This window comes from Littorina saxatilis, linkage group LG11 (assembly GCF_037325665.1).
Source record: "Littorina saxatilis isolate snail1 linkage group LG11, US_GU_Lsax_2.0, whole genome shotgun sequence".
NCBI lineage: Eukaryota > Metazoa > Mollusca > Gastropoda > Littorinimorpha > Littorinidae > Littorina > Littorina saxatilis.
The window spans coordinates 12,334,882-12,356,846 of record NC_090255.1 but is presented as its reverse complement, the minus strand read 5'-3'; the positions used below and the strand labels follow the sequence as shown (position 1 = coordinate 12,356,846).

The following is a 21,965-nucleotide window of genomic DNA, read 5'->3' as shown; positions in this document are numbered from 1 at the left end:
TCTCTCTCTCTCTCTCTCTCTCTCTCTCTCTCTCTCTCTCTCTCTCTCTCTCTCTCACACACACACACACACACACACACACACACACACACACACACACATACTGATGTCATCTGACTTACTTGGTATCACAAAAGGTGCTGCCTTGCCGGTTTTTGCTGAAAAATAACTCCGAGACAATTAGATTCAATGAATACAATGATACAAGTAACCGGCAAGTCATAAATCCAAGAAGGTGTGGGGACCGACACAAAATAGGCTGGTTGTGGGGTCCGTCACAGAGAAATTAGGTCGAAAGTGGGGTCCGACACAGAAAGTGGGGACCGACACAATGAATTATGGGAACCGTCACGCCTACGTCACAAAAGTGTGGGGGGACCGAACACAGCCAATTTCACTGACTACTTTTGTTGTTTTTATTATTACGGCTGTTTGGATGGCCCTACAATCTTGAAACTTGGGCTGTCTGCTACAGACATGTTGAACTTTTTGCTGGTCCAACGACAGTTCCAAGCAGGCATTTTTTGGTAGGATATTTCTTGCCGATGCTACGAATTATGCAGTTTTGCAGTAAAGTGGAAGGCATTCTACCTAATAACGGCTAAAATATCAAAAACCTTCAATCCAACAGCACCTAGGCATGTAGTGTAAACACTCACAGATCTAACAAGACCATTCTCAGAGAGCAACATTGCGTAATACTACCACAAATGGATGTTTTGGGTGACAGTACCTCGATCTTGTCCGCGAATTTTGGCGTGTGGGAACCGAGTGGGAACCGAACACAAAGGGTCAGGGCACCGAACACAAAGCGTAGGGGAACCGTCACAGTGTCACCGGTGTGTATACGGTCTTGCTGAAAAATGGCAGCTACTTGACTAAATATTGTATTTTCGCCTTACGCGACTTGTTTTTTTTATTCACATTGATTGAAATTTTGGCCAAGCAATCTTCGACGAAGGCCGGACTTTGGTATTGCATTTCAGCTTTGGTCATTAAAATCTGAAAATTGTAATTAAAATTATTTTTTTTATAAAACCATCCAAATTTACGTTCATCTTATTCTTCATCCTTTTCTGATTCCAAAAACATATAAATATGTTATTTTCGGATTAAAAACAAGGTCTGAAAATTAAAAATATAAAATTTATTATCAAAATCAAATTTCCGAAATCGATTTAAAAACAATTTCATCTTATTCCTTTTCGGTTCCTGATTCCAAAAACACATAGATATAATATGTTTGGATTAAAAACACGCTCAGAAAGTTCAAACGAAGAGAGGTACAGAAAAGCGTGCTGTGCAGCACAGCGAAACCACTACCGCGCTGAACAGGCTCGTCAGTTTCACTCCGTTTTGCACAAGCGGCGGACTACAGTCATTGTGAAAAAATGCAGTGCGTTCAGTTTCATTCTGTGAGTTCCACAGCTTGACTAAATGTAGTAATTTCGCCTTACGCGACTTGTTACATTTAGTCAAGTTTTGACTAAATGTTTGAACATAGAGGGGGAAATCGAGACGAGGTGTGTCTGTGTGCGTGTGTGTGTGTGTAGAGCGATTCAGAGTAAACTACTGGACCGATCTTTATGAAATTTGACATGAGAGTTCCTGTGAATGATATCCCCGGATTTTTTTTGATTTTTTTCGATAAATACCTTTGATGACGTCATATCCGGCTTTTTGTAAAAGTTGAGGCGGCACTGTCACACCCTCATTTTTCAATCAAATTGATTGAAATTTTGGCCAAGCAATCTTCGACGAAGGCCGGACTTCGGCATTGCATTTCAGCTTGGTGGCTTAAAAATTAATTAATGACTTTGGTCATTAAAAATCTGAAAATTGTAAAAAAAATAAACCAAAAAAATATGAAACGATCCAAATTTACGTTCATCTTATTCTTCATCCTTTTCTGATTCCAAAAACATATAAATATGTTATATTTGGATTAAAAACAAGCTCTGAAAATTAAAAATATAAAAATTATGATCAAAATTAAATTTTCGAAATCAATTTAAAAACACTTTCATCTTATTCCTTGTCGGTTCCTGATTCCAAAAACATATAGATATGATATGTTTGGATTAAAAACACGCTCAGAAAGTTAAAACGAGGAGAGGAACAGAAAAGCGTTCTATCCTTCTCAGCGCAACTACTAGCCCGCTCTTCTTGTCAATTTCACTGCCTTTGCCGTGAGCGGTGGACTGACGATGCTACGAGTATACGGTCTTGCTTAAAAATTGCATTGCGTTCAGTTTCATTCTGTGAGTTCGACAGCTTGACTAAATGTTGTATTTTCGCCTTACGCGACTTGTTACATTTAGTCAAGTTTTGACTAAATGTTTTAACATAGAGGGGGGGGGGGGGGGGATCGAGACGAGGGTCGTGGTGTATGTGTGTCTGTGTGTGTGTCTGTGTGTGTGTGTGTGTGTGTGTGTAGAGCGATTCAGAGTAAACTACTGGACCGATCTTTATGAAATTTGACATGAGAGTGCCTGGGTATGATATCCCCGGACTTTTTTTCTTTTTTTCGATAAATGTCTTTGATGACGTCAAATCCGGCTTTTTGTAAAAGTTGAGGCGGCACTGTCACACCCTCATTTTTCAAATTGATTGGAATTTTGGCCAAGCAATCTTCGACAAAGGCCGGACCTCGGTATTGCATTTCAGCTTGGTGGCTTAAAAATTAATTAATGACTTTGGTCATTAAAATTCTAAAAATTGTAGAAAAAAAATGTATAAAACGATCCAAATGTACGTTCATCTTATTCTTCATCATTTTCTGATTCCAAAAACATATAAATAAAAATATAATTTTTTTTATCAAAATTAAATTTTCGAAATCAATTTAAAAACACTTTCGTCGTATTCCTTGTCGGTTCCTGATTCCAAAAACATATAGATATGATATGTTTGGATTAAAAACACGCTCAGAAAACACTCCCCACCTCCCTCCTTAAAACATACTTTGCAGAATTCGCACGGATGGCCATGGATGCGCTCACAAGTGCTTTCCCCGTCTCTGTGAATGTGGACAGTTTATATCTTTGTTACACCTCTTTGACCGCTGCCAATCACTCCAGCAAGATTTCTGCAACCTACACACATGTCAACGAACATAACCTGAAACCCCACGAGGTTTGTTTTAGATAAACATTGCACGCTTCAACGGAAGCTAGCATACACCCTGTGTCTGTCTCTCAATAGTAGAAGGCTGAAATAGGATATCTGTTTTAAAAAACCCTGATCTCCGTTCCTCCTTCCCACCCCTCAATACTCTCTCACACCGAGCTTTTTCTTCTTCATTGGATTATTTTTCCAGTTATCTATTTACTTACCTATTCAGCCAAAAATATAACAATATCCCACATAACAAAAATTAAAAAAATAAGCCTACAAAACCGCTCCAGTCCAACCATATTCCGCGTACACAATCTTCACTTCCATCCCCATTTTGAAATATCGGAACAGACTTCCAGATATAATTATAACACGATCATATATGTGTTCTCTGGTTGCATGTTTGTTCAGTGTCTTGTCCCCACATAAAGCATATTAATAATAATAATAATAATAATAATAATTGAGCATTTATATAGCGCAACATCATAACTTTACAATTATGCTCTTTGCTCTACCTGTCCTAAAGCAAGTTGCAGTTCTAAGAGGACGTTAAAACTAGTTATCATCATCATCAACACACACACACATATGAAAGAACCCATGCCATGTATATTTTATGATTGTTGTTTTGGTCTGAATACAATTTGGAATCTTACTACACTCTTGTTAATTGATTTTACATTTTGTTGTCAGAAGTATTTTGTTCGTTGGTTCGTGTCTGGTGCGTGTGGTTTGAAGGCCGTCCTGTCAAATGTCTTTTAAAAACACATTCACGGTAACATCTTCGACGCAGACACAGACAGTTAGGAAGGGCTCCTAATATGGACCACTTTTTGTTTCATGCTGATAACTAGCTTGTTTTCTTGCGAAGAAGTTTTATTTTGTGTTTGGTAGTCCTTTTCTCTTAGGTTAACCGTTAGGCCTAATTAGAGTGAAATAGCTTTGATAAACATTCAACAAAAATTAGATACAGACAAAATCACAAATGGTCCATAATAGGAGCCTGGGCGCCTAATATGGACCAGTGAAGCGGCCTTCACAAATCACTGTAAAAAGCCCCCTATACTTCAAAATAACATGATACAACTTAGTGTACAAGTCAGTCTAATTCAAATATGCTTCAGATTGATCTGTTTCGGGTTGATGAGAGCATTATTTGAAGCACACCAGGAAACTAAAGAAGCTGATCAAAAACAGAGTGAAAATAAGTGAAACTTCCACGAAAAGAAGACTTTTTTTTTAATCTCGAGGACTAGTTATAGGTTATTTCCAGCAAGCTTCTTAATGAATTATTGAAAATAGCTTAGCTTTTTTTTCTCGATTTGTTGAAGGTGGTCCATATTAGGGGACTCGCACATACTTTGAGATCTTGCTATTATTTTTTGTTTGCACGGTAAAAACTCGGGGTCAACCCTGCTAAAATGTAACAAATGCGGTCTTAGCTGTCATATATAGCAATTTTTGTGTGATAAAAGCTTTGGCTGTGGACAGAAACGAGTCCGTTTTCGGCGGAAAATTTAGAGTGAACGCTGCCAAACCCAGTGAGTGAAAAAAAGAGAAAAAGCCTAACGGTTTTGAGATTTGTGTTTCTGCAATACAGCGAACAAAACTTTTTTGAGCGCTCTAGCGCCGTTAGTTTTTCAGAACAGGAGGTGGTCCATATTAGGAGCCGGTCCATATTAGGAGCCCTTCCCTTATAATTATATCTACGTGAAGCTACCACCGCTCGGCTTTACACACACGCACACACACACACACACACACACACACACACACACAGACACACTTTTAATTAGTTGCTTTTGGCACACGGCCTCATCATCTGAACTTGAAACAACTGCAAAACACAACAACGTACAACAACAGCATGGTTGTGCCTGTCGGGTTATCGGTCACCATAAGGCGCCTGTACTTGTCAGTCTCTCTTTTTAGATCAGTGGCCAGGCTGTGCCGGCGATAGTTTGGTAAAGTCGCGCATGCGCCATGTGCAGTAAAATGTTATCAAAAATGGCGGATAAATCTAACTCGTGCTAAGAAACGTTTCAAAACCAAGCTTTATGGACGTTTTTATGACTACGTACTCCAGCAGACATCAACTTGTGGTCGACGTGTGTGGGTTTTGCTCAAAATACGTAAGTATTCGTCAGCCGTTTGGCTTCTCGAATTAAGTTTCAACTGTGTCTCTGTCTCGAACCACAGGCGGAAGGTATCCTTCCTTGTTCAGGCTTCACTTCACCAGTGGACGATACCTTCCGCCTGTGCTCGAACCAAATACTAAACTTACCAGTTACCACACTGTCATACTCATAGTCATAGTGATAGCACTGATACATTTGTACAGGTAAACATGGCTGTTTGCTGAGAATTCAGAATATTTTCGTCACGTCGTCAATTGCTGACTTTTAGTGACTAGCGCTCTTTAAGAGGACAAAGACGGAGAAAAAATCAAAAGTAACTGAGGATAGAAAAGACTTAAGCATAAAGGAAGTAGTCAAACGAAACAAAACGATCAAGGAGGAACTGAATATAACTGAGACCCTACTCTAACTTTGAAACAAAAAGTCCTGAGTGGGGAGGAGTTAGAATGAGAGTTTGGAGAGCTCCCCTCTGAAAATCAGTCTTTGTGAAAAATTGTAATGATGTCTCTGAAGTGTGATTCAGTCCCTAATTCATTCAGTGATTCATTTTGATGGGACGTCAACCCATGGTGAGGCTAATATTAGTAATAATGATATTTGATCGTATTCTGCCAGTGCCATTGCCAACTGCCATGGTTGTTCTTGTGTGCACTAATTAGTAATTTACTAGCAACAGGAGTTCGAGTTCTACTATAGTAGTATTTTACTAAATCATTACTACTGCTACTACTAGCTTTAAACAAGCTATGGTTTGAATGACCAGCTAAATGCTAATAGTAAATAAGTACATTATTTTTGCATCAGCGAGGTATACATAAATTTAACGAAGTGGATTCACAGCGCGTTGTGCAGCGTTGCGATTTACAACGCGCGGCGCTACGAGGAACGCTGCGATTCACGACGCGCGATGTATTCTGCCGATACATGTCCTTCACAATCGCAAAGTTTACAACAGCTACATCTATCTGATCTATTTGACTTTGAGAAATAAAACTGTCAATAAAACGAAAAACAGAGCTGAGCCATTCTCTCTCTCTCACTCTTTCAACTGAATTCACCAGTATATCGCCGCGTCGATGTAAAAACGTGCCTACCTCTGCTGAACAATCCTTCTCATTGCGGTCAATGCGCATGCGCCAATCTTGGACTTACAAAAATGCGACCCTTTGACCGATCGAACCATGGGTTAGGGTAAGGGTTAGGTTGTTCACGACCTGATTAATCTCCCCATGTTAGCGCATGCGCATTGACCGCAATGAGAAGGATTGTTCAGGCAGAGTTTTCAGTTTGTGACACCGGCCTTGAATACTTGGCAGTCATACTCATATCACTACATGTCATTGCAATGGCTTCTACTATATATGGAAAGGAGCTGAGTTTTTAAACTGGGATGACGTTTTTAAACAATTATCCGAGTACAGTGCCACGGAACTGTTGATCGGTGTCACACCAGTTAACACTTCAGCAGCCATTTTGGAATTCGCGCATGCGCAGATCATTTATTCAGCGTGGGTTTTTTTCCCAGTTGATTTGAACGCGTATATATATATATATTCAGTCTGCATAAAGTGCAATTTTGTAGTCTTGCAGCCCTGAAGTTGCTTTTGCGTGTCCAAAGAAAGAGTGTAAAATGTTGCTGATAATCATGCATACATATACAAAAATAAAGCACATCAACAATCTGCGCTGGTGAGAGCAATAGCCGCGCTCTGGGAATCGCTGCGCTGCACAACGTGCCGCGCTCTGTGAATTGCCGCGCTGCACAGCGCGCTGCGCTCTGTGAATCGCTTGCCTAAATTTAAATATTTTATTAAAAAAATACTGCATGGTTTTGCTTGACCAAATCATTTATCAGCTAACAATATGCTTTTATTTCAGTTGGACCTGAGTTGGGCATGGTTCCGTTGTCTCCGCAACAACAGCTTGGTTACTCAAGAATTGCAGGCATGTCCAGTTTGCAGCATGTGCAGGCTGACCCCGCTGAGTGTGAAGATCTGATGGCTGATCTAGACACAACATAAGCTGCTTGACACTATTCCAAGGTAAGCAAGAAGCTTTGAAAATAGTTACTTTAAGTGTTACTTAGTAAGTGTACATTTTTGTGGGTGAACCATCGGTAACCGTCCAGTCGTCCCCCCCCCCCCCCCCTCGACACCCCCACCCACACAACATACAAACACGCACACAAACTTGGGTTTGTACTACAACTATTAGTTTTAACTACTCTTCATAAATGGGTTATGTAATTCATCAGAGGTCTGAAGTCATTATGGTTTTGCAAATTAGTAAGAGACTATGTGGGTGCATGGATTCAGTAATGCGCAATTAATACATGCAATACTCCTGCTGGTGAGTTCACTACCAACAGGTACTACATTAGAACTGATCTATGTTATTTGTTAATGAGGATGATTAATCGTAATCTCACTGGCAAACTGTCATGATACTATTGCCATTGACAGTGCTAGATCACTTCATAAAGTTATTTTAGTAAGTAATCATATGATATTGATAATTTTGATATAGTGATTTACTGACGGTGACAATGACATGTTATCTTCATACTATTCCAGGTACAAGATGCTAAACGTGCAGATATCAAGGGCTTGGGATTTCGGCTCCTGGAGATGCTACTTGTAACTCTTTTGTGAGTACCGGTACATGTATACTGGGTGTTTTCTCAGGTTTTGTCCGCTGTCAGTGTGAGATTTATATTGTGGTACAGTGGAACCCCCCTGTTAAGACTCCCTCCTTTTAAAGACCTTGTTTTCTCAGACTTTCTGTTCATAACCTCTGTAAAATTACCCCCCTTTTAAGACTCCCTCCTTTTTAAGACCTTGTTTTCTCAGACTTTCTGTTCATAACCTCTGTAAAATTACCCCCCTTTTAAGACTCCCTCCTTTTTAAGACTGAATTTTCTCAGATTATTGGAGGTCTTAAAAGGGGTGTTCCACTGTATAACCTGTTTTTCTAGTTTCATGGTTTAGCCACGACTCACTTTGAATGAGGGTCATCTGCCAGGCATTTAGCTGATTATCTGATAGTGATAAGTGATATTTATTAATTTGCTATTTATAAATTACAGTTGCAGTAAACTAACACTGTCGCACAAAGTATGTGACTTTAAAAAAAATTTGTTTGAAATCATGTGAGCTCTGTCCACTAGATGATGGAGAAGGGAATTTTTCCAGTTGAGTCTGCAACATGGATTTTTCTCTCTCAGGATAACAAATACAGTATGGAAGGAAAAATTTAGGGTTGGTGTGGTGATAACAATAAAGATATGTCATAGTGACTTGACTAATTGATTTGAATTCTGCTGCAGGTCAGTCGCCCCCACCTCCTGCTCCTGACCTGGTTGCCTACTACAACTTCGAGGAAATACGACAGGACACCCTTCAGCTTGCTGCACCATGGTGTCTCTTGGAGAACAGCAAGAAACAAATACAGGTGGGGTCGGTTGGGATACCGTAAACAGACTATTTTTTTGTTGTTGGCCTTAGCATAGAGTCTGGGGATGTGAGATGTGCATGATGTGTTGTTTGAATCTGACAGTGATTGTATGAATTTTTTATACATGTATTGTTGTCACGCGCTTTGAACTTCGGATAAGGCGCTTTATAAATGCACGTTATTATTATTATTATTATAAATAGATACACACTTGTAAACTTATGTTAGTTTTCACACGTGAGCATGAAGGAATGTGCCTTTATGAGGAATGTATAGTGGCTTGCAATATTGAATTTGAGGGATGTTTGCAGTTATATAATATATTAGCACAGCTCAGTTTTCTTGAGGGTTCCGTGAGAACAGTGAAATTCTCCTTTGAGGACTGAAAAATATCTTGGATAATTGGTCTTAATTGGGGGGGGGGGGGGGGGGATTTAAAACATAAGTACATTCACATGTGTTTTTCATTTTCACTTTTTTAAGGTGGGGAGGTCCTTCTCTACTTCTTTCTTTGTTTTCCCATTGACATATTTTTGTTCTTGTCTATATTTTTTACATAGGTTCACCATTAGCTGCTGTCCTCATCCCCAGCCGACTGTTTCCGCTGAAGCCGTGAAGGATACTTCTTCATGTAGGCGTGGACATCTTTTTCGTCGCCATGCAAGGCTTCCAGTACCATATAATTTTGTGAATACTCTGGGGACCTGTCATCGACTTTGGAAGGACGCTTTATTTTATAACACTTTGTACCCCATCTATGTTGACCAAGATTTTTTAAGCCGAGACCAGCTGTGCTGCAGCAGGTCACTCAGAATTGTAGAAACTGTGTATCAACAGGCTAGAATGTTGGCGTTAGATCAACGTTACAGGAAGCGACTGAAGCTAACCGTCTAAGCAGGATGCGGATATGTGCCGAATGAGAACAGATGCAATGTGCACAGTGACTGTGTGTACGGATATATATCCATACCTGGTCAGATAGAGCCATATGAGTGGGTACGGATATATCCGTACCTGGGAGACAAGGAGTTAAGACCACATCTGAACTGAGGATTTAGTCTCTCCATAATCAAACGCTGAAGAAGATTTCAGAATTAACTTTGTTTGTTAGATAAATTATCAATCAATCAATCAACATGAGGCTTATATCGCGCGTATTCCGTGGGTACAGTTCTAAGCGCAGGGATTTTTATTTTTAAAAATTTTTTTATGCAATTTATATCGCGCACATATTCAAGGCGCAGGGATTTATTTATGTCGTGTGAGATGGAATTTTTTTACACAATACATCACGCATTCACATCGGCCAGCAGATCGCAGCCATTTCGGCGCATATCCTACTTTTCACGGCCTATTATTCCAAGTCACACGGGTATTTTGGTGGACATTTTTATCTATGCCTATACAATTTTGCCAGGAAAGACCCTTTTGTCAATCGTGGGATCTTTAACGTGCACACCCCAATGTAGTGTACACGAAGGGACCTCGGTTTTTCGTCTCATCCGAAAGACTAGCACTTGAACCCACCACCTAGGTTAGGAAAGGGGGGAGAAAATAGCGGCCTGACCCAGGGTCGAACACGCAACCTCTCGATTCCGAGCGCAAGTGCGTTACCACTCGGCCACCCATGCCGGTTGTTATGATCGCCACATTTTAGGTCCCCCCCTCCCCCCCTTTTTCAAACCTTACGTTTTTGGATTTTCTGTTCACAACCTGTTGTGCATTTACCTACATATTAAGCAGATTTTCTCCTTTTTAAGACCAGCTTTTCTTTTTATTCTTGGAGGCCTGAAAAGGGGGTTTGGAAGGACACTGGATTTGTTTGTTAGAAATTCAGAATTCAAATAATTCTTCATCAACGAGACCCCCCACGGGTTAGGAGGAGTCCCATATTGGTTGGGACAAGAAAGAATTTACCCGATGCTACCCAGCATGTCGTAAGAGGCGACTAACGGTTCTGTTTCTCCTTTTACCCTTGTTAAGTGTTTCTTGTATAGAATATAGTCAATGTTTGTAAAGATTTTAGTCAAGCAGTATGTAAGAAATGTTAAGTCCTTTGTACTGGAAACTTGCATTCTCCCAGTAAGGTCATATATTGTACTACGTTGCAAGCCCCTGGAGCAGTTTTTTGATTAGTGCTTTTGTGAACAAGAAACAATTGACAAGTGGCACTATCCCATCTCCCCCCTTTCCCCTATCCCATCTCCCCCTTTTCCCGTCGCGATATAACCTTGAATGGTTGAAAACGACGTTAAACAACAAATAAAGAAAGAAAAGAATTCATCAACGAGTGATTACTGCCTCACCATAGCAGTTAGGCCAGTCTTACTAACTCTTACTTTTATTAATGTGCCGTGATGCAAAGACGTTGAGCAGTTTTCAGATGTTTATGAATCTAGGGTTTTCAAAATTTACTGACATGTTGGACTCCATGACATCCAAACATGAAGTTCAGTTACCCCTTTTCAACTTTTAAGGTCACATTGTGGGCGAATTTTTAGCAAAAAGTTCGAATATTGGTATGACTGTTCTTACTCACAAGGGAAGTGATTTAGTTATTTACTGATTTTCATTTTGTGTGGCCTTTTTTCACCCATTTTATCATTCATAAATGTTCATACCCACGGGAAGTAATTCACATATATATCTATGGCCAATGTTTTCACAGGGCATCTGCCTCCTCCCCCCCCCCCCCCCCCCCCCCCCCCTCCCCTCCCAACACACACTCACATGGGCTAAAACTTACATGGCTTTTATGGGTATGACGCTCTTAATCACAAGGGAAGTAATTTACTGATGGTGTGTTTTCATTTCGTGTGGCCTTCACCGATTTGAATTCCCGCAGTGGGGCACTGCGGTTATGAAATTAAAGGCCCCTCCTGTTTTTGGAACCGCAGGAGCTTTCTAGTTTGCTGTTAGGTAGATTTTTGGTTCCTCTTTCCTGTCATGCTCTCTTTTTCTTCATGAATTCTTTTCTTTTTTCTGCCTTCTTGCTCATTCACCTGTATTTTTTCCAAAAATCTCTTCTCTTGCCGCTTGTCTCGCGATTCATGTATAGTTTAATCTGTTAGTGTTCTGATGTAAGTCCAGCAGTAGATAGGTTAAGCCTATTTTAACATACTGGAAACTGGTAATCTTCCAGTAGGTATTAATTTAGTTTTACTAAAGCCTGCTGGGACACAAGTAATTCCCGCAGTGGGGCACTGCGGTTATGAAATTAAAGGCCCCTCCTGTTTTTGGAACCGCAGGAGCTTTCTAGTTTGCTGTTAGGTAGATTTTTGGTTCCTCTTTCCTGTCATGCTCTCTTTTTCTTCATGAATTCTTTTCTTTTTTCTGCCTTCTTGCTCATTCACCTGTATTTTTTCCAAAAATCTCTTCTCTTGCCGCTTGTCTCGCGATTCATGTATAGTTTAATCTGTTAGTGTTCTGATGTAAGTCCAGCAGTAGATAGGTTAAGCCTATTTTAACATACTGGAAACTGGTAATCTTCCAGTAGGTATTAATTTAGTTTTACTAAAGCCTGCTGGGACACAAGTAATGGGTTAGTGCATTTGTAAACAGGAATCGCTTGACAAGTGGCCCCCTTCATCCCCCCCTTCCTCGTCCTGATATGGCTCTGCGTAGTCGGCTGGACGTTAAGCAACAAATAAACAAAACAAACAAAACAAAGACACAAGTAATGGGTTAGTGCATTTGTAAACAGGAATCGCTTGACAAGTGGCCCCCTTCATCCCCCCCTTCCTCGTCCTGATATGGCTCTGCGTAGTCGGCTGGACGTTAAGCAACAAATAAACAAACAAATTATCCAATTATAGTGTGGATGAACACTGTCTTCACTCAAAATAGTCCTTTGCTATTGTACATTGTGAATCAGCATTTTTGTTTTTGTCCTGTTTGAATAAAGTGCAATAATTTTACAACCAAAGTGTTAATGTTAAAGATGTTTACATAATGTGTGAAGGATGATGCATTTGAAAACTAATATTGTTAAATGTAAATTGACCTGTGACAAGTCAGCAAAGTGCAATATCCAAGCATGAAACCCGCACACAATTCCCAAAGAACATGCTTTCTTTTCCACAAAATTCCATCCAGGTGAAAACAATTATGTGAACGTCATAACATGGTGTTTTTTTACATTAATAATCAAGCCTAACACCAACTAACATGGTGTTAATAGGCATTTGAGCAAGCTTTAACACCAACATAACATGGAGTTAATAGGCATTTGAGCAATCTTTAACACCAACATAACATGGGGTTTTGCATGTTAAACCAGCAATAACATGATGTTAATCACATTACAAGCAAGCTGTAACACCACCAAAACAAGCAGTTTTGCAAGTTAAGTCTACGATAACATGATGTTACTTGGCGTTAAACCAAAGCTTTAATCCCATCAAAACTTGACATTTTTGCATGTTACAGACATGCTGTAACATGGTTTAACATGATGTTTTGACCGTCGCAAAACGCGCTGAAATTCCAGGCAATTTCGCAGCGATAACTTCAACAAAATCCAATCAAAATCTGGCGTTGTCGTGAACACCAAAATGTGATAAACCCATTGAAACTTGAAGTTTTGTTGGGATTTTGAGTAGTTTTGTAAGATACAAAACGCCACTTTTCGCCCAGTGCTAGGTTAAGAAAGGGGGGAGAAAATTGCTAACGCCCTGACCCAGGGTCGAACTCGCAACCTCTCGCTTTCGAGCGCAAGTGCGTTACCACTCGGCCACCCAGTCCACAGAAGAGGGGGGGGGGGGGGGGGGGGGGAGGGGACATACAATTCGGTCCCAAATGAGGACATTCAGTTTAAGTAAAAGGTTTGAAAAGAAAAGGGCCACAGAATCCAAACGGCAATGCTAAACTATTCAGTTTCGGTCATGCGTGGAGGATGTCAATCTGTCTTTCACTTGTATTGCAACGTGTTTTCAGTCCCAGCACTCAGCTTACTGTCAAGTCACTGTGGGTGTTATCTTCCCTGGGTTACTCAACTCTGGAGCTTGAGTGTGTTTCATTATGTTATGATGGTGACGATAACTCCAAGCTCAGCCGGTTTTGTGTACTACAAGTTTACAACACTGTTCGGCAACAAAAGGCTTCCAGTTGAGCGTTGGCAGAAAAGAGTGTCACATCGGGAATTCCCGAAATGACCTAATGTGACGTCAAGTTTCGATGTCACCAGACCTGCAGATGCCCTTGTCGGCGTTATGGCCTGTCCAGACACTCCCGGCAGACCTTGTCCACATTTGACTTATGCTCAAAACGGCGCGCCGCAGCGTGCTATGATCGCGGAGCGTTATTTGCAGAAGAATAGCGCGTGTTCTAATTTCTATGACACAGACTGTATAGCTTTTGGGGCGATTTGAGACAGTTTTCTTGTTGGATATTATTCCTTTGAATATTGAACGTATAACTCTCGCTAGTCGTTTAACCTTTAATTCTAAAAACTAAGCAATGCGTTTGAGGGCAGCTCTTTGTGATGAGGCGTTTTGTTGTAAAACCAATTATATGACTGAAAAGGAAATGTATTCCCCTATCTTATTGTGAAAACTAATTAAGTTTACATGATGTAGTGTCTGTACAGTGGAACCTGTAACACATACACCCCCCGCAATCAAATTAGCAAATTCAAGGTTCCCGCTCAACTCTATTATGCCGTAAAGTAAGTGTCATGAATGTGTTGTTTGTTTTTCCAGGGCAGGCAAGGGCAGTTTGAAAGATACCTTTTTTCAGGCATTGCATATATATAATACAATTCATTTAAGTAGCAATTGTGTCATTTGTTGCATACTTCGAGACATATGACAATGGACTTTACAACGAACCTTGAAACATTAAGGACGGCCTCCTTGTACCTGTTCAAACGGAGAGTGATTAAGTTTTGATGCTTGAAATTGGAATCATGAATTTCCGGACATTTACATTGAAATCCAAGGTTGACATGCACCAAGCAGTTGCCCTTGCCATAAAGCCACGCTCAGGTGAACGATGCCTAACGACAAATACGACTTAAGAATTAATGTGTCCAGACATTGAAACAAAGTAGCTTGCAATGGAACGCCCGAACAACAACCAGCCTCCCTACCGGTACAATACAAACATCGAGCCACGGATCAACCAACCGCCACAACAACCACAATCCAGTCATGGAGGAAACACAGTTCAGCCTCCCCCGCCAGCACACATGTACAACCAGCATGCTTATAGTTACAACACCAACAATGTGGCAGGCACCAGCCAGCCTCCACAGCCAACACATTTCAGCCATGCTGGAAACACAGCTAGGCTCCCCCCACCAGCACACATGAACAACCAGATTCTCTTCTGGAACAATACAAACAATGCACCTTGCAACACTAACCCTCCACGGCCAACACAATTCAGCTGTGGAGGAAACACAGCTATAATTCCAGCGCGGGCACATATGAACAACCAGCCTCACCGTATAAACAGTGTGTCAGGTACATGCCAGCCTCCACATTTCGGCCAGGTTGTAAACACAGCTAGGCTCCCCCCACCAGCACATATGAACAACCAGCCTTACAATATGAACAGTGTGCCATGGAACAGCCAACCTTCACAGCCTCTCACTCATGGACCAAACACAGCTATGCCAACACAGGTGAATCCAGTTTTTCAGTTAAATCTTGTTATTATTGTAGTAGTTGTTGAAGTTGTAGTTTTACATGTTGTTGTTGTTGTTGTTGTTAATGTTGTTGTTGCTGTTGTTGCTGTTGTTGTTTTATGTCTGTCTGTTAATAGTGGTGTTTTTGTTGTTGTGTTGTTGTTGTCGTTGTTGTCGTTGTCGTTGTCGTTGTCGTTGTCGTTGTTGTTGTTGTTGTTGTTGTCGATTTCTGAAGTGCTGGGTGTGTTGGTCCTCAAGCATTTCAATGTTTCCTAATTTTCCCCCGTTTCTTTGACTTTCTGTCAACCATTTGTTCAGTTAAATGTTCTGTTTGCAAACTACATATTCAATTTAATATAACCATTCCCTTTTATTTCCGTCGTGAGATTAGCACACTTCGTTGGCTCTATCTTCCTAAACACGTACATAAAGTTCCCGCATAGAATGATTGAAATAGTGTTATTGTTCAACAGGATACATCGACTACCGTGAGACCTCACGTTCTGGGTTAGGTGTAACCATTTTAGAATTGAATAGGATACATAAGAGAAAGTCTGAGGCGATGTGGTTGGGTAGTAGGAAGCATTGTGATGAAACATTTTATAATTTTGGCTGGAAGAAGAAGTTGAAGATTTTGGGTGTATATTTTTGTAATGATAAGAGTGCTTCTTTGGTAGAAGATAACTGGACTGGAAGAATAAGGAATATTAAGCGATTGATTTGTGCATGGGAGAAGCGAAATTTGAGCATTGTTGGGAAAATATGTATTGTGAAAACGTTTTTAATTTCACAATTTGTGTATATTATGCAAGCGTTTGTATTACCTGATTGTGTTTTGAATGAAGTCAATACCTTATTGTTTAGATTTTTGTGGCGAAAAAGAGATTGTAATCGGAAGGCCTTTGAAAAGGTGAAAAGAAGCGTTTTATGTTTTGAAATTGAAAAAGGTGGTTTAAAAATGATCGATATTAGGCAAATGCAAATTTCTTTTTTATTACAATGGGTTTCACAACTAACTACATCAAATGAAAATGATAATTGGAGTTTTACTCCAAAGATGATGTATTTGCGTTTTGGAAAGCATTTTGAATGTTTCTTATCGAATGTAAACAGTGCAAGATTTAAAGGGTTAGACCTAGTGAAATCACACTTTTGGAAAGCAGTATTAAAATATTGGCTGGATAATAACCACTACGATCGTGGGACAAGCGGGCCGGTTTTATTATGGAATAATGCATGCATAACGTATAGTGGCAAAGTTTTATTTTTTGAAAGTTGGATACAACGAGGTGTATTGGTATTAACTGACATTGTACGTTCGGGAAACATATTATCATATCAAGATATTTGTGATCTGATTGGATATTCACCAAACCGAATTCTTGAATATAATGTTGTAAAAGCTGCTGTGTCATTATTTATGAGGAAAAATGTTGTAAATATGACTGATGATGCTTGTATTACCTTACCACTGTTTAACGGCAAAAATGTGTTAAGTGCCAGAGAATATAGGAAAGAGATTATCAATATGAAAACAGATGTACCATGTTCCGGAGGATTTTGGAAGAGAAAGTTTAATGTAGAAATTGATGAACGATCTTGGATAGTTGCCTATCAGTCAACACAAGAGACTAGATTAAGAGTTTTACACTGGAAAATTATGCACAACATTTATCCGACCAACATTCTCCTGTGTAAAATGAAAGTAACGGAAACTAATAAATGTAATTACTGTTGTGATGTAACTGATTTCATTGAACCCTTCTTTTTTGAATGCCCGGTTGTATACAAATTCTGGAAGTTTATTGAAAAATTTATATTTCGTACTTTAGAAATTAAGGTTGTTTTGAAAGTTAGTGATGTTTTATTTGGTATGCATTTTGTAATGGTGAAAAAGGCAACTATGTATAAATTGAACCACATTATCTTAATCGGAAAGATGTGCGTTAGTATATATAAAAAAACAAATTCGTTTTTACCGTTGGAAAGTATTTTTGATAGGCAGTTACAGATAAGAAGCATTTTTGTGTGAGTGTTCGAAGAACAAAACGTTAAAGAAAAGTTAGCTTGTTGTAATCGATAAGTTGTATTTAATTCATTGTATGAGATATTGTTAATTGTTGTATTTAACTCATTGTATGAGATATTGTTAATTGTTGTTATTTATTTGAATAAAATTGAAAAAAAAAAAAAAAAAAAAGAATTGAATAGTCACAAAAAATACCCACTTTTTTCTCATCATAAAACTTTGGTTTGCTGCCACATTGCTAACCCCTCTGCGACTGTTTCCTTGGTCGTTCATGTCTAATAAAACAAATCCTACAGATGTCAAACGAATGCTCAAATTATGACGGCCAAAAGAATTAGGCCTATGACTGGAGCTGAATTCAGAATTACAAGACTTATATGGCTGGTTCTAAATTACATTTAAATGTTGCTTGTTGAAATGTATGAGCCTGAGTATGCACATACGACTTTAAGGCATACATGTTTCCTATCTGTTCTTCATTTGATTCCAGGGAGAATGGGGCTGTGCATTTTCAGCTAGTATTCCCGTTTGCTAATTGATTTAAAATTGTTGTGCCTTCTTCAATTTTTGATGTACCTATTTACTGATTCCCTGAAGGATATAGCTTAACATCGTGATTGTTTTCTGTATCAACAGACAACAGCAGGGTGTTCACTAGCACCTCTTCAGAATCATATCCAAGCATCTCTGGGCTTTTGGCTTCAGTGCGTGAACGAATGGTATCCTGACCGTCATAAGAAAACGTACTTTCTTCCGCACCTGTTTTTCCGTAAGACGCAACATCGCATCGCTGTCATAGACCATCTTGGCCACCTGCCTGTTCTTGTTCCTGAGCCACCACCTAAAAAGCCAAAGCTTGAACAAGTGCCGCTCTATCCTCCTCCGTTGGCCCAGACTCACCCAATCTTCCCTGTGGCCGGCAGTGTCTTCACTCTGCCACACAGTGATCCTGCACCACTACCGCGTTTTATCGAAACTGACGTCTTGGACGATGATGCGGCTGAACGCCTACTGAGATGTCTGCGAGTTCTGTCCAAGGAACATCACGAAGTTATGATGGTCATTTCTCAACTTGACTTCCGCAAATACTTGGACAACAACACTGACCCTATCAATGCAGCAAATAATGCAGCAGCTTGTGCCAACCTGCCGCGACCTGTCACGATGCAGCAACAGCAGCACCACGACGGGGACTTTGACGTGCTCATCATCCACCGCCACTACGGCCTGATTGTGTGCGAGGTCAAGGCCGTGGGAGCAGACAGGAGGAACACCCCCGATCTCAACCAGGCGGTGGTGGGCAAAGTACAGAAGGCAGTGAAGCAGCTTAACAAAGCCAAAACTGTGCTGAATCATCTTGTGTCAGACATGGTCCCTGTCCAGGTCACCAAGACCCTCGTCCTGCCCAACGTCACTTCCGCTGAACTGATGCAGGCACTCAGCACCGCCCCTCAGTTACAGAAGGTCAGGGTCATGCTTGTTCAAGTATAATTGACAAACGATTAGATTTGGTTTGAATGGTGGCCTGTAACGGAAGAGATTCTGATGCTGCATACATGCCTTGATGCTGTTGAATGTTTCTATCTCTATTGTTTTCTAATTGTTTTGTTTTCCTGTTTATTAATCCCAAAGCATGCCGTGATTTTAAGTTTGTGTTTAGTACCATCTATAAATCCCTTAGTGCACTGAGATTGTTTCAATAACGATATTGTCAGTACCGCCTTCCAAATGCTGGTCTAGCTCAGTAGCTGGTACGTTATCGGAATAACACTTTTGTTTTCTGTTAGCCGCTGGGAATTGTATACTAACTCATCATTTGGTAATGTGGATGATAAGCTACATGCCACTAACACGGCATATGAGAAGAATCTATGCTAGTCGGCGAAAATGAGAGGAAATACAGCGGCTTCTATTTTTAGATCAGTGGCACTGTGGCACAGGCACATGCAATCGGTCAGAAAAAAACCACTTCTGCTTTAATTGAGAAGCAGGGAATTTATGGTCATTTGGTATTGTGGATAATATAAGCTACATGTCATTAATTAATTCTGAGGATGAGAGCACAGTCTCGCTTAGGCAAAGGGCGGAAGAATACGCTCTGTGGAAAAGTTAGCGCACTCCAAGAGTGCGCTAACAGTTTTAGCGCATCGCCATTAGCCAATCAACTGGTTCACATCAGTCATGTGACACCAGTACTTACTGACAATTATAATTAAAACAAAACAAATGAACTACAGCAAAAATGTATGAAATGTATTCGTCTTAACAGGTGGTTTTGATTAACGTTCACTTGGTACAACTATTGAAATGAAAAGAATCAAGTAAGGATGAACCTATTGAACATACTACAGGTTTTATTTTGAAACGCATATCTAACTAATTTGTTGTTAAAAGTAATGCATATGTATGTAAAACCAGCCGTTAATGCAGGGTCAGTTGATCGTGACGAGGAGTAGTTCTAAAAGCATAATATCAGCATTTTTTTCAACAGGATCTCTGTACCTGTCATGACGCCAAAAACCTGTCAGAGGCCATTACTAGATGTCTGTGCGCGGACCAGATACATTCCAATTCAGATCTCCAGTCTATGAGTAACCAAGGCAACAGCACAGGTCAGACCAATCAACCCACCAGCGGAGCATCCACGTCATCCAGCCAGACGTCTGCCAGCCCGACCTTCCCCCTGTTGTCCTCCTGGTGGCAGAACATCACGTCACTTGGGGCCGGACCAGACCAACATATGTCAGACACAGTATATGACAAGCTTCTCGCAAGGTGAGTACCTTTTGACAAATATTTAAGGTACACGCACAAAACACTGGAGGAAGAGAGAAAACGGATTGCCTGTGATTAACTTCACTCGCAAAAACGAAGTTATGATTTGTGAAGAAACGTGCTGCAGATTACTTGTTCAAATAGGTAGGAAATATTTATGTTTGTCTGTCTCTTTGTCTGTCTCTGTTTGTATGTCCGTCTGTCTGTCCGTCTGTCTGTCTCTGAGTGTCTATAACTCACTCACTCTCTGTCTCTGTCTTACAGTCAAGGAATTTCGTACTTTTTGAAATAGTGCCCTAGTAGTTGATTTTCCTCCCACGGGGGCTTCTACATGCACGCACTCAACCACACACATCTATCCACTCAGTCGCACACACACACACACACACACACACACATACACACACACAAGCACATGGATGATGACAACACGCACTTGAGCAAAACATTTTGCTATTGAATCAAATCGTCATGAATCAACTCATGATCATATAACACACTACCTCTCGTCATGCAGAAGAAGAAAACACAGGCCGGTACTACACACAGCACACTTCATTCACAATCATTGGAACCGCTGTTCACAACGCATGTCCTCGAAGTAAAACACGAACGTCCTGGAAGTTGGTATAGTCCAAAACGAAGCACATACCTCAATTATCTGTCGAAAATTCACGTCAGCTTCCATCAGTTTCCTCTCCACAGGCACTGGATTCTCAGACCAAAGACGTCTAAACAATATTTATAACTGAACTATTTGCCATTAAACTAACTTCTACCTGCCTATTCATCCCAACATATGCAACAAACATTTCCACTTGCATGATTTGAAGTTTTTTTCATCAGCGTTTAATAGTCATTGTTTGACGTTAATTATGATTATAACTATTAGTATTCTTTGTTTAGATTTTGCGGTCCCGCCACAACGGTGGAGGTCCCCACAGTGACAGCCCCACGCAAAGCAATGGCCAAACCAGGGAAATACACCCCAGCAAGCAAAGTCGTGAGAACAGAGGGCGAGGCTGTGGCAGAAACCGGTCTCATCCACTCCTTGCTGGCTCTCTACCCAGACCAGGTCGACCTCCTCAGTGACAACACTCTGTGTTGTGTTCATCTGCGAGGACCACCAGGTACCGGGAAGACAATCGTCCTTGTCATCAAGGCCATTCAGTGGCTTCACCAAGGTCACGATGTTCACGTGGTCAGCGTGGTGAACGAAAGCCGCGCTGTGTCCTTACTGATTGAACGACAGCTGCAGTGTGTCCTTGGTTCAAATCCGGCGTCTGGCTTTGGCACTGTGCATCGTCATGATGTGAATCCCTACACTCCTCCTGATGCCAACAAGCTGGCAGCACTAGCTTCTGATGGGGAGCTCTACGTCATAGCAGACGAGGTTTTTGGGTCTACATCTGTTTACAGGTATGTTTCTGCATGTCACATTAGTTTGATGGGAAGTTTGCTGAATGAGGGAAAACAACTTGTCCACATCCGCTACATGTGGTCTGCTTCTCACTTGAAAGTGTAATTAAATACGAGAACATGTCGATGCTATCAAAACGGTGAACTAAGTGGAGGGACACCGCGGTTCTCAATGATACGGTTAAGCGCAACATTCGTTTTATTTAAACCCAAACCACACGCGTGCGTCTTTTGGCTATCGACACGCCAACATATATATGGAGCTATTGGTAACGTATCTAAAAAGGGGCAGATAACGCATTAACATGCGTAAGTGGGTTGTTGTTTTTCCTCCCAATAAATGTTCGAACCCCATTATGAAAGACTGCCACTATAAATTCCATCCTTTTCCTTCTCCTGCTGC

At 40.6% G+C, this 21,965-nt stretch overlaps 1 protein-coding gene and 2 long non-coding RNA genes across 3 annotated transcripts in view; 2 read left to right on the top strand and 1 right to left on the bottom strand.

The window, feature by feature from the left end:
* Positions 1-21,965, bottom strand: part of LOC138979767 (uncharacterized) — an 88,032-nt gene that overhangs the window by 3,481 nt on the left and 62,586 nt on the right. The gene's annotated exons all lie outside the window — the stretch shown is intronic.
* Positions 5,062-12,376, top strand: LOC138979766 (uncharacterized). Its single transcript, XR_011460123.1, has 5 exons — positions 5,062-5,252; positions 7,137-7,300; positions 7,832-7,905; positions 8,584-8,708; positions 9,272-12,376. It is a non-coding gene; the product is annotated as an uncharacterized lncRNA (long non-coding RNA).
* Positions 14,076-21,961, top strand: LOC138979752 (uncharacterized). The gene is made up of 4 exons (XM_070352489.1): positions 14,076-15,336; positions 18,005-18,832; positions 19,860-20,143; positions 21,050-21,961. The coding sequence occupies exons 1-4, from the start codon at positions 14,767-14,769 to the stop codon at positions 21,666-21,668; spliced, it is 2,301 nt and encodes a 766-aa protein (XP_070208590.1). The 5' UTR covers positions 14,076-14,766; the 3' UTR covers positions 21,669-21,961.